The sequence below is a fragment of the Triplophysa rosa genome, linkage group LG16 (genome assembly GCF_024868665.1).
Source record: "Triplophysa rosa linkage group LG16, Trosa_1v2, whole genome shotgun sequence".
In the NCBI taxonomy this organism is placed as follows: Eukaryota; Metazoa; Chordata; class Actinopteri; order Cypriniformes; family Nemacheilidae; genus Triplophysa; species Triplophysa rosa.
The window spans coordinates 2020056-2033867 of NC_079905.1; the positions used below are offsets into that span (position 1 = coordinate 2020056).

Genomic DNA, 13812 nt, shown 5'->3' on the forward strand with positions numbered 1-13812 from the left:
GGTGAAGACGCACTGGTTTTCTGGGTTTCTTGGAAATTTCTCGCTGTGTCTAAATGACAAATGGTAATTGTGAATAAACAGTTCTGCTTTAGCCCACACAAAACTGGAGAGATTCTCTAAAGCGATCTTGGTCTGTAGGACGTCCATTTAAAATATTTATTAGATTTTGTGTTCATTTAACAAACAGGGTTGTGGCAGTACCACGCCTTTGTGTTTGTTACGTTATGTGGAGACACGTGGCCTTTGTTTTGACTTTGCGCCACGTGTCCTCCGGTCACGTCTCTTAGCCCCGCCCCCTTGTTCTCGCTATTCTCGTCCCATTAGTGTTTCATTCTCCTCACCTGCCCCGTGTAATCTCCCTGTTAGCTTCCCGTTACTGTTTCATGTCCCCCACCTGCCCAGTGTTATTTCCCCTCATTAGTCTCCCATTTTAAGGCCCTCGTGTTTCTATGTCAGCAGAGTTACCAGAGTCAACAGTTAAAGGAAGATCATTCGAAACTCTCAAAAAGGCAGTTTCTGTACTGTGACGGGGCTCAAAACCAGACTGAAATTTTTCATAAATACTAAATTCATCTAAAAATGATTGAAGTTGATTAAAAACAACTCTTTCAAAGACTTTCGATAGAAAAGGGAGCTTAGATATAGGTCTAAAATTAGACAAAATTGAAGAATCAAGTTGTTCTTTTTCAGAAGTGGTTGCACAATGACATGTTTAAAAGCAGCTGGTACACACCCTGAGCTAAGAGATGTACAACACTTGACCCAACAGTGTCAAAGATATCTTTAACCAAGCGTGCAGGAATACTGTCAAGGGGGCAGCTTGAAGGCCTCCGCCCGTACGGCCGATGGTAAGATCCCTCAGACTTTGTTAGTCCTGATATCTTACCTTTCCCACTGGAAGGTCACGATTCGCATTAGCGCTCACTGGTGACACGCTTACGCCTGTTAGTGTCGCTCCGCTAGAGTCATAGTGTCATATAGGGACCCCATTCTGTCTCGACACAACGTCGAGAGACCGACAGAAAGGGAACGTCTCAGTTACGTCTGTAACCTTTGTTCCCTGATGGAGGGAACAAAGTGTCCTTCATGCCACAACACTTCGCCGTTCGCAGCGACGGGGGGATATCTCCCAGGTTCCACAGCACAAAAGCTGAATGAATGGGGCACGCCATCTTCCTTTTATACCCGTATGTACGGAGCGGAGATTGGCATGCTCATGCCATTGGCCAATTTCATTGGCCTTTTAAAAGTCAACTCAGAGATGATAAGTTCTCAAGTTCAAACCCCATTCTGTCTCGACACAATGAGGGAACAAAGGTTACAGATGTAACCGAGACGTTCACTGACCCTGTTTTATATTCACCACAAGAAAACAAACAATGACAATGACATACAATGTGGTTATCTTTTTTGCAACAATGTTTAAAACTGTGTCATCAAATTTAATATATACTGTATATAGTTATTTTTAATATACATATGTATATACTGTATACTTACATTCTCTTCTTACATTACTTACTAAATTCTCGCTGTCTGTAAACTGATCACTTAGCTTTTTATATTGTGATTGTAGAAGTGACATGTTTAGAATGATTTCTACCGCATTAAAACTTACAGTATTGTACCATCTGAGTTAATGCCGTTTCACATGTTGTTATTCACCTGCAGTGAAGGTGCAGACAAACCTACAGTAGTTGTGCTTTTCTGGACTTTTCGTTGTTTCTAAAACAGAAGACAAATTTATTGTTATTCACAATTTTAGTTTAGCCCACATAAAATTGCATTTTGACTGTGATCGAACTGGACTGGGGCAACTATTTACTGAACATCTTCATTGTTTTCTTATACCGATTTCTGATACCATTTCAAGTGTAAAAATCAAACCAAAATTTGACATCCTTTTACCTGCTTCTCTAGTTTGACATATAATTTACTTAAGCAGAACACTAACATTTTAAATCTGTTAAGGACAGTCTGTGTTATATTTCTGTCACTTACCTGTGAGTGAAGATCAGCTGTGTTCACTCTTACAACCACTGAAGAAATATTCTGTTGTTTGAAGAGTTTCTATCATTGCTACAGTGATGATTATCCTCACAGTTGACCGCGTAGCATTGTGGGATATGTAGTCTAGCAGTGACTTTTCATATCATACTATAATAATGGTAATATTATGTTTTGGGACCATACCATAGCAATAAACTACCATGATGGTATCTGAAGCTAATCGTTTTCAGCTGGGAAAATAAATAGGTCATGTGGGCAATTCAATACAAATGTCAACCTTACCTTAAAAAAAAGCTTTAAAGTTTTTAAAGCATGTCAGGTAAGTGAATTTGATACAGTTTGAGATCAGTAACATTGCCCTGAATGCTAATTAAAAAGGCCACACGGCTCTTAGATGGACAGCTTCAACAACAACACATTGAAACTGAACAATAAGTGCAGTATATTTCAAGTTGATATCAGTGATGTTATCAGTTGGCCTACAGTATATCACAGCATAGGCTATTGGTTATAAAATGACAAAGATGCCCTCAAATGTTTGAAATGTTAATTGATTTATTGAAAGAAAACACTTATGCATTCATATACATTTTAATGTAAAATCTTGATGACTGACAACTGATTAAAGAACTGTCATGTGTCGACTACCCATTTACTGCACATAAAAAAACTGAATAACAGCTGCAAGTGTAAAATACATTTTATTGTCATCCAAAAAAGACAGGCTTCATTTTTTATTTTTAATTATGAAAAGCAATTGTTTATTTTATGACAGGTGTGATGATCAATGGGTTTTTACCTTTATCATTCAGACCAGGACAAAAATATGGATAGAGTTTCTCAGTGAAGGATTGATCAGTGAAAGAGTAGATATGAGATCTGTTGTCCACATCATAGAAGGAGACCAAACCCTCCTCATAATCCACAAACACACCCACCTTCAGTGGCTTTACACTCAGAGACAGAGAGACAGGGGGATCACCAAGAGCTAAATAGTAGTTCTCGATTATCATAATCACAGCCCAGAATCCCTTCACTGGTGTTAGTGTTATGAATTCCTTCCTGTTAATAGATTCTCTGACCACTCCTAAAATCCATTGAGTCTTTCCCTTCACCTGAACCTCATAATAAAATCTCCCTGATGAGAATCCCTCCTTTCCCAGAACAATTGGATATCCATCAAACCTCTTTGGGTTGTCTGGGAGTTTATGTCTAATGCCTCCATGTCTCACTTGTTTCTCATCATCAGACAGGATGAGTTCAGGATGAGCTGTGTCAGGATCCAGAGTCACATCCACTGAGAGAGATCAGAGAATATCAATCACAACTGATGATGATGATGTTTGTGATGTTTAATGAATAATGTGTCAGTATATAAATGTAAAGTATTGTAGTATATGAGTGAAGAGAGCAGATGACACACTGTACCTGCATACTGCTGCATCCACTTCAACCTCAATTCTGTACAGACAAACAACAACAAAACATCAGCACATCTTGTAATTTGTGTTTTGTGTGCGCACTCATCTTAATAATCAATGGTAAACAAACTTGGCGTGTGTGTGTGTGTGCGTGCGTGCGTGCGTGCGTGTGTGTGCGTGTCTTTCAAATGTTAAACAAACATCCTTCTTTATTTATTTGCTGATTTGATTTCTTTATTTTCATTTCTCCTTTATTGTAATTATGTTATTCGTATACTGATGTGTCTGCTATCTTGAATCATCTCTATAAAGTCTCATATTTTACTTCTGGAATAAAGACTATTAGAGCAAAAGGAAACATCCAAAATACAATGTATCTGTCATCATATAAAACCTATAAGAACATTTACCATAAAGGGGTCTTTACAATAAAAACTATTGGAAATTCCACATATGTTTTAAAATAAAGTTTTCATTGAATTCAAATTAAACTCTGTACAGATTATTTGACTAACCTTATTATTATTATACCTAAATTATCTTTACTAACCTTTGCAGCGTAGCATGTCTGTCTCCAGGTCATCGTTTCTCATCTGCAGCTCAGTGAATTCTTTTTGTAGCAATTCAAGTCTAACTAATGTTTCCAAGAAAAAGACAGAGGTTATCTCATATGAATCTTGTGTAGCATTTCAGCAATAATCTTAACAATTAACAGACTGTCCTGAGATGAACCAAAATAACATCAAAAATCTGAAATCTCAACATGGATCTTACTGTATGTGAACAGTTGCCTTATTTTTTTGTATTGTGACTCTGGACCACAAAACCAGTCATAAGGGTTAATTTATAAAATGTATAGCATTAATATATCATCTGAAAGCTGATTAAATTTCCATTGATGTATGGTGTTCGGATACAATACAATATTTGGCTGAGATATCACTATTTAAAACACTGGAATCTGAGGGTGCAACAAAAATCAAAACATTCGCCTTTAAAGTTGTCCATCAGAGGCGCTGTAGCAGGCTGTTGCTAAGAAGAAACAGGTTTGTATTAACACTCTCTATTGGCTTAACGCTGTAATGACGTTGTGGCGAATAGATAAACCTGAAAGCTGAAATTCTAAGCTTTACATGATACCAAACTTGAGTGGGTAATTCTCTAAGAGCGGACAGCAGCGAGCGAAGTTTGTATGGGTATTTCTGGCTATTTTTGTTTGCACTTTTGCTGCCTCCTCTCACAAAATAAAGTTGTTATATATTTACGGTAGAAAATTTACAAAATATCTTTATGGAACATGATCTTTACTTCCTAATAATTTTTGCCATAAAAGAAAAAAATCGACAATTCCGACCGATACAATGTATTGTTGGCAATTACAACAAATTCTTAAAAGGCTGCTACTTAAAGGCTGGACCGCACTACAAGACTTTTAAAATCTCATCAGATTAAAAAAATTGATATCAAACACTTGCAGACTTTTTCAACATTTACTGGGCATCACAATACGGAATAAAATCTGCAGACTGGCCCAGACTTTCTGCAACAACTCCAGACTGAAAATCTGAGCAAAATCTGAGCAAAGGTCTTGTATGATCCAGCTTTAAGACTGGTTTTATGGTCCAGGGGGACATTTACAATAATGATTCAGTATTTAAATAAATGAAGAGTTTGGTTCCAAAATGAGATAACTACGTTTTTAAACATTTTCAAAAAGCATAGTTTTTTATCATGTTATCACGTTTCTATTGTGTTTTATTGTGTTACACCTACACCAGAACTGACAGGCACGATGCGAAATGACAACCTGCTTGTTCCTAATGGGTTTGTCGCGCATGGCGCATCCAGTGTGGACAAAATCTTTAATTATAATGTGTTCTAATGCGTTTCTAATGTCTTTTTTTTTGTCTTTTTTATTTGGTAGAACATTAAACTGTATTATCTTTACGTACCAGATGCAATAATAAACGACACTAACAGGACCATTCCTACAATCCTTGAGCACAAATCCTCAGATGAAGACCTTTGCTGATGACTCAAGTATTCCTGATGAAAAGAAAATACACCGGTGATGTCACATGTTTCTTGTGTAGCATTTCAGCAAATATCTTAATTAACAGACTGTCCTGAGGTTAACCAAAATAACATTTTCATTCAAAAAACAGCTCTCTCTGGTAGATCTCTCCACTATAAAAATGCTGCTGGGTTATTTTTAAAAGGGTCAAACCCGACTTTTGGGTAAAAAATAACCCAGCAAATGGTTTTGACCAAACAGTGGGTTAAAAGAACTAAACATTTTTGGTTGAAACAACCCAGGTCGAAGGTCGAACTTGACCTTTGGGTTAATTATAACATCTCATTTTAGGAAGAGCATTACTGGAAACAGTGAATCTCTGGCCGCTGTCCGAGTCACAAATCTCATTTATACAAAACCAGATATCTGTTAATTTTTTCAGATCATGACATTTTGATTTGATGTGCTCTAACAGTTAAATATGTACATTATATATATATATATTTGTTTATAAAAATGTCAATGTACATATTAATATAACTCAATGAAGTCTCCTCAGATATGAAAGAGACTGCATGATGATGAGTGATCAGAGAGATTCACTGACCTGTAAGAGGAGGAGATTATCTTCAGTGTCTGAGATCTGCTGCTGCTGCTCAGCATCTCTCTTCTTCAGCTCAGTGATCTCCTGATCTTGATATCTGATGGTATTTTCATATTGTCTCTCTGCTATGATCTGCTTCTGTTTCACCATCACCAGCTCAGTGTTTCTCTTCTTCAGCTCAGTGATCTCCTGATCTCGAACTTTAATGACATTCTCTGCTGTGATCTGCTTCTGTTTCACCATCTCCAACTCATTGTTTCTCCATTGTATCTCAGTGATTTCCTTTTTCAGATCATTAATAAGACATTTATCTCGTGTTTCTGCTGCTCTCTGCTTCTCAGCTATCATCTGCAGCTTAATGTTTCTCTTCATTTCAGTGATCTCCTGCTCCAGATATTTAATGACATATTCATCGTGTGTCTCTGCTGCTTTCTGCTTCTCCTCCATCATCTCCTGCAGCTCAGACTGACACCATTACAAAGCAAATTAAAACATTGTCACGGATTGGCAGAAGAACCCAAATGCAGGCAGGCAGTGAAGGGGTTAACAAATGACTTTAATAGAAATAACGAGACAAAACAAAAACCCACGAGGGGGTATAAATCAAGAACTAAACTAAGGAACAAACAGAAACAAACTTCTTACGACACATTACTGGACACAGGCCTGGACACAAGACTAGACACAAGACTGGACACAAGACTGGACGCCGGCTGCACCGGACTGGACGCCGGCTGCACCGGACTGGACGCCGGCTGGATCACCGGACTGGACGCCGGCTGCACCGGACTGGACGCCGGCTGCACCGGACTGGATGCCGGCTGCACCGGCCGGGAAGGAGACCACGCTGCCCGCCGTTGCCTCTTCTTCTTACGCCTAGCCACCCGGCTGGTGGTCGGGTTATGGAAGGAGGTGTAAGGCACGGCCGGCTCTGGCTGGGACTCCTCGGAGGTGGATCCCCAGGACGCTCGCCTCCCCCGCTTGCCCACGAGGCTGGTGGACGGTGGAGAGGCTGCCGAGAGTGAGGGGGATGGCGTGCCGATGCCCACAACCCCGATCTGCAAGGAACCACCCTCAGGGATCGTGACCAACGGAGATGGGTAGCGGGCACTTGTTGAGACCATGGACTCCGACCGCTCTGCGGCGGAGAGCCACACGGCGTCGCAGTCCAACGGCCTCAACGCCCTCATCTCCGCCCTTGAGAGTGGGTTCCTGAGACCGGAGTTGAACAGCACCGCCAGCTCCTCCTCCCCAAAGACGCCATTCTCGGCGACATCCAGGAACCTCTCCACATACTCGTCCACACTCTCGCTTCCCTGGCGAAGTCCGCAGAGGCGGCGAGCTAGGTGGGACCGTCCAGTGTTCATGCTGCCTACTGGGTTCGTATTTAGGGCTCGTGGATTCTGTCACGGATTGGCAGAAGAACCCAAATGCAGGCAGGCAGTGAAGGGGTTAACAAATGACTTTAATAGAAATAACGAGACAAAACAAAAACCCACGAGGGGGTATAAATCAAGAACTAAACTAAGGAACAAACAGAAAACAAAAGACTTCCCACGAGGGGGCAAAATGAAAACAAGACAAATAACTAAACTTAAGGAACTCGACACAACGTCTTAAACTTAAACAAGGCAGGATAAAACTAAAGCAAAAACACAAGTCTCACAGTTCTCACAGGACACAGGAACACGGGAACACGGGCAACAGCATGAACACATACATAATACACGAGCACAAGACAAAGAAACAAGAGGGTATTTATAGGAAAGACAAACGAGGGATAACGACATGGGGCAGGTGTGAGACATTAAACACTCAGGGAAAGATAACGAGGAAACGAGAGGAATGGGACCAATGACAAGACACTGGAGAGAATGTATATTATTGTCAAACGGACAATAATATGTTTCTCTCCACACATAACCAAAGACTTTGTCATGGCTCTGCTACAGGACCAAGAAAAACATGACTAAGGAAGCAGAGCCATGACAAACATGATCTATTAGACATGAGGGAGTATTTTTCAGTCAGTAATCTTTAAAGAAGACTAATATAAAAAAAACATTTTAGCACTTGACACTGTTGTGGTAAAGAGAAGACCAACAGAGATCTACGGAGTGAACTCTTAATACAGCATACTGACCTCTGTTATAGGAACAGTGTTGTGGTTCTTGTGATCTCCATCAGCGCAGGACAGACACACTGATGTGTGATCATCTCTACAGAAGAGCTCCAGAGGTCTGTCATGTTTCTGACATATATAATCCTGCAGATTCTTCACAGGATCAATCAGTTTGTGTTTCTGTAATCCTGACACTCTCAAATGAGGCTCCAGGTGAGTTTCACAGTAAGAGCTCTGACACACCAGACACGACTTCACAGCCTTCAGCTTTCCTTCACTACAGATGTCACACACAACTTCAGCTTGTTCTTCATGACATTTCTTCTTATGTTCATCCACAACATCTCTGAGTGTTGTATTAATCTTGAGATCAGGTCTCTGCTTGAATGTTTCTTTACAGTTTGGACATCTGCAGTCTTGACTGTTGTTCCAGTATGTACTGAGACAGATCTTACAGAAGTTGTGTCCACATGGAGTGCTGACTGGATCACTGAACACTTCCAGACAGATTGAACACATTAGATCTCTAGAGAACATCCCTGAAAATGATGTAAATATGATCACCTATACTGCATGGCAGTCAAATGTTTGGACATATAATATGTAAGATTTATTTAACCCGTGCACTAACATTATAAATCTGTTGAGGACAGTCTGTGTTATATTTCTTTCACTTACCAGCTGTGTTCACTACACTTCTACAATGACTGAGGTTCAGTAGTTTTGTTTTGTAATATGCATGTATGTTGTTTATAGTGGGCTGTCATGCTATTTATTTTTGAGAGGACGGTATAGATTTATGACAGAAAGTACAGGCTAAAAGAAGGGAACAGGACCGGAACAAGACCTTGAGCTGGTACTCAGGTCACCTGAAGCACAGGTGTAACATATGATTGTGTACAGCCCATCATCTCCTATTAAAGTTTAGTACTTTAAAGCAACATTAGAGAACTTTGGTGTATGGTTCCCCATGTAGTTGATAAGCGCAATTGTCTGTTATCAGGTGTCGTAAATACTGTCGCTGTATGAGCTTCCCTGTGGGCAGCCCAATACATGTGAATTTGTTGACTAAGCAGAAACCGCTGTTACATCATATCACTTCATAAACTGTGCATGTACTAAAGCACTCTTTTGGCTCCCGTGGGGTATACTACTGGGCTATACTAATAGCTCAAACTAGATTCTGAGGTAGCAGCTGGTTGTTAGCCATTAGCACATAGCGTGCTAGCTACATAGCAGCTATCGTGCTAACGTTACCTACATAACACATTTGCAGTCACCAAAAACACACGCACAGACGTAAATGTGTTTAGTAACCAACGCAAATCATTTTCTGTAGTTATATTTTCGGAAACAAACTTGAGACCAGGCATTGTGTAATAGGTGCAATCACTAACTTACACTCAACTCGCTATGGGAATAGTGCCTAGCATAGTAACTATAGATACCGATAACATTAGTCTATGTGCATGAACTAAGGAATCAGCAACTTTTGACCATAAAACATTTATTGTAGTTTGGTAGTCATCGTTTACAAGCATAACACTAAATTCATGACGAGGCACGATCATGCTACGTAAGCTATTGAGACCCAGCAACATTACATTATCTCTAGTCTACCTTACAGTTATAAATTGTGAACCAGTAATGTTAGTGCGCCAATAAACAACCTGAGCACAGCCTAATAACTAATAAGCGCAAAAGTACAGGACAGTAAGAAAAAAATTGACATATAAGACTTATAAAAGAAGACATATAATCCAGTAGCAGGAACGCTAACGTTAGGTCTCCATCCATTTTGCAACCTGTTGCCTCTTGCAGCTCGTGCTACCGAGTGTAAGCCCATCAGATATTGATTCGTGTTCGTGCTCATGTCCAATCACTCTCTTTCTTTTCCTCTGTTTTTTTTTTGCTGGCTCTGCCATGGTGATGGTTTGGAGACTTGCGTTGAACTAGATCATTTCGTCTTATTGTTAGATGTTGGCTAACTTCACCCAGGCTATGAGTAAAACGTGACTTATGCTGTAAAGCAGGTGATGGGCGGGGCTTGGGATCCTACACGCACACCAAAGTTACAAGTGTGATTTCAGCCGATAGAGGGCTGCTTAGGTAGCAGTGGCAGTAAAATTCATCCAGTTAAGAGTTATCCTACCACTAAAATAATTTTAGAGAGATTATTTTAATGTCGACTAAACTCTCTAGTGTTGCTTTAACAGGTCAATGTCAATGTTAATGTTCATCAAGCTCTCTCATTTCTACACTAATGTTACAGGTTTAGCCACATACCTATAAACCAGGGCCCGTATTCTTAAAGCTTCTAAGAATCCTCTAAGAAAGCTCTTAATTTAGCTTAAAAACTTCTACGTATGAGTTTTATCTTAAAAGTGATTCAGGATCAATCTGAGAGCAACTCTGAGCAAGGAAAAGACAAAAACTTTTATCTTAGTGAGGAGGTGGGGCTGAGCCTGTTACTATGTCTTTTGAAGACTGTGATTGGTTGGTTGGTCAAGTAGGAAAAAAGAGCGTTTTTAAGTATAGGGTCATTAGTTTGAAATTGCACATGTAATTTTTTTCTGTTTTACCGTACTCACGCACATATATATATATTTATTTACCATGCTGTTAATGTCAACTTATTTGATAGAAAATGAACAGTGACACATCAAGTTTCTGTAAGTGCTGTAATTGTTTGTGTGATCCCCAAAGAAGGTTGTGACAGAACCAAATCATCTCTGCTGCGTAGCTTCTTTTCTCCAGTTGCTAAATATGTTAATGTGGTGATTTCTTCCATTTCTGATGGCAGCGCTGTCTTGGAGATGTTAGCATGACTCTAATAGGATCGGTCACAAACATGAACCCTGCACGATCTAATGTGTTGTGTCTTATTAACTCACTGTCATTCAATTCAATGTAATTTAATGTTATAGGGCGTTTACAATTTGCATTGCAACAAAGCAGCTGCACAAGAAAACCAAGATAAACCTATGTTGAACACACACAAAAACAATAAAAAAATCAGATAAACCTTTATATGGAAACTGTCATGCACTGCAACACTGTTTCGTCTATTTTCTCTGCTGTTAAAGAAACTCTTAAGTCTCTTAAAAGTCCTCCTCGCAACTCCTAAACTTTTTTTACCTTAAGAGCTCTTTTAAGGGTTAAGATACTTTATGAATTACTTTATTATTGACTAGGATCTTTTCTGTCATTTTAAGGGGAAACGCGCACATTTCTAAGAATTTTCTTAGAATTTGTCACTAGGAGCAACTCTTTGCACTAAGATTTTTCATGAATACGGGCCCTGATTGGTTAACAGAAACGTTTTTCAGGGGCAAACAATGTTGTTCACTAAAAACAAACACACAATAACATGCAATGTGAGTATTTGTCATGATGTAACCATTTAAAACTGTCATTAAATCATACATACATCCCACACTTGTAACCCAGAATTGGGAAAGTTTAATGGTGAAACAGGCTATTAAAAAAGTATGTTTGCCAAGAACATCCTCAAATGCTCTGCCATCTTTAAACTGATCACTTTTTATTTTGTGATTATAGAAGTGACATGTTTAGAATGATTTCTACTGCTGTAAACACAGTATTGTACCATCTGTAGATCTGAGTTATTGCGGTTTCACCTGTTGTTATTTACCTGCGGTGAAGGTGCAGACAAACCTTGTGTTCTTCTGGACTTTTGAAAAATCTTTGTTTCTAAAACAAGACAAATAGTTATTGTCATTCACCATTTTAATTTAGTCCACATAACATAGAATTTTGACTGTGATTATTAACACATCCATTTACCAAACATCTTCATTGTTTTTACACAGACTTCTGATATAATTTCAAGTGTAAAAAGCAAACCACGGTAGTTGAAAATTTGACATCCTTTAACCTGCTTCTGTTCCTCTAGTTTACTTAACCAACATTATAAACCTGTTGAGGAGAATCTGTGATATATTTCTGTCTCTTACCTGTGAGTGAAGATCAGATGTGTTCACTCTTACAAAGACTGAGGAAATATTCTGTTGTGTTGTTGCTACAGTGATGATGTTACAGGTATTTCCACATACTTGCTAAATACAGTAGATGTTTTAGTCAGCTCCCAGCAGTGACCCTCCCCATTTTTGGAATTTTGAAGTGCAAACAAACACACAGTAACTTGTGTACCTGTGCCCGTATTCACAAAACATTTCATCTTAACACTAAGAGCTCCCCTAAACAGCAGTAAAAGTTTTTCGTTAAAGAGTTTCCACTTAAAATCCTATTCACAACCTTGCTGAGAGCAACCGTTACTAAGGAACAGAAAGAAATCTTAAACTAAGAAAATGGGCGGGGTTGACCTCGTTGCTATGGATGATGTCAGCAAGCTCACTGACTATGACCACAGTGATTGGCTGATAGAGGATGGGTCTCTGTCAGTCATTTAATCAGAAATATTATAGAATGAGGTCTCATGCTGACATATATAAATTAAGATCTTAAAATAAAAAATGTTTTGATTTGAATATATATTTTAATATATAATTATTGCCGTATTCAAATTAAGATGATAAAATATAAACTAAGTTACTAATTAATTCAACAAGTGAAGAGTTAATTTACAAAAACAGGTAACTCCATTTTTTTCAAAATTCTAGTTTTTATTGTGCATTCCAATTAATATCAATCAAACCGTTTGTTTTTGATGATTTTTTATTAAGTAACAATAACTTAAATACAACTGCTAACAGCTAACTAATACAATAAAACACAAAAAACTATATGATTTTTGAATTATTTTAAAAAAGGATTTATCTTTTGAAAATTAACTATATGTTCATACATATAAAGTATATGTTCAGCTAATTGTAAGCATTTTGCCTGTCTCATAAACAGTTAGCAGATATTAGTTGTCTTTATGGTTGAGCTCATTGTCATGAAATCTTTCTAAAATGTTTAGGTTTCAAGGTAGACTGCCGGTGTTACAGCCATTTTAGGATTGTTGTGAGTTGGTCTTAGTGATTAGGAGTCGTCTTCACCACCCCTAACGTCTCACAGGTTGAGGAGCTAGTTTTAGCACAAAGAACGCTTTGTGAAATACTCTTAGCACAAAAATGTAGGAGTCCTAAAATTAGGACAGACACGCCCATTATTTTTAAGAGTTTCTCCTAAATCGACAAGTTAGGAGCTACTTTTAGCCTTAAGATGTTTTGTGAATACGGGCCCAGAACTTTAAAAAGCATATTAACTAAATAAAGTCTGATATAAATAAAGTTCCGATCCAGTGAAATTAATACATGACAAATAATGCACACCTGAGATGATGCAGCCACAGACATTCATTATTTTTCTAATAATTAAATGGTTCAGAGTAAATTATATACCACAGTTACCACACAACAAGACCTGTTGCTAATTTCAAGGCCTCAGGCATATCAGTATTTTTATTTATTTAATTTATTCTATTTTTATATTATCAGCATGAAGCAAAAATTGTTGGCAATCAGTGTTATTTCAGTTAACTTTGCAAACTTGGAACTGCAGTGGACAGAAATTCATAAACAAGTTCGAATTGTATTGTTTTTACTGATCTCATTTCATCTCTTCAAGCATTTACTTTGACGGTCAATAGTCTTGAAATGACTCGCTCACTTAT

The 13812-nt window shown here is 38.4% G+C and overlaps 1 protein-coding gene across 3 annotated transcripts; it reads right to left on the reverse strand.

Moving 5' to 3' along the window:
• Positions 1–2582: 2582 nt before the first annotated feature.
• On the reverse strand, positions 2583–12194 carry LOC130567458 (E3 ubiquitin-protein ligase TRIM39-like). Of its 3 annotated transcripts, none has more exons than XM_057355559.1 (8): positions 12149–12194; positions 11827–11885; positions 8193–8710; positions 6053–6514; positions 5384–5477; positions 3982–4065; positions 3439–3471; positions 2583–3307 (listed from the first exon to the last, which is right to left on the reverse strand). In XM_057355559.1, exons 3-8 carry the CDS (start codon positions 8706–8708, stop codon positions 2772–2774), a joined length of 1725 nt encoding a protein of 574 aa, XP_057211542.1. In that variant the 5' UTR covers positions 8709–8710; positions 11827–11885; positions 12149–12194; the 3' UTR covers positions 2583–2771. The 3 variants fall into 3 exon arrangements, with proteins under 3 accessions (XP_057211542.1, XP_057211543.1, XP_057211544.1); XM_057355560.1 differs by having other exon boundaries at positions 11813–11885; positions 12149–12184; XM_057355561.1 differs by having other exon boundaries at positions 11850–11885; positions 12149–12154.
• Positions 12195–13812: the final 1618 nt, after the last annotated feature.

Excerpts from the sequence above, each read along its gene's own strand:
- LOC130567458 (XM_057355559.1), bottom strand. The coding sequence starts at position 8,708 with ATGTTCTCTAGAGATCTAATGTGTTCAATCTGTCTGGAAGTGTTCAGT. Across the intron at positions 5,478-6,052 it reads ATAATCTCCTCCTCTTACAG|GAATACTTGAGTCATCAGCA; the intron begins GTCAGTGAATCT and ends TCTTTTCATCAG. Across the intron at positions 3,308-3,438 it reads GTGGATGCAGCAGTATGCAG|TGGATGTGACTCTGGATCCT; the intron begins GTACAGTGTGTC and ends GATCTCTCTCAG.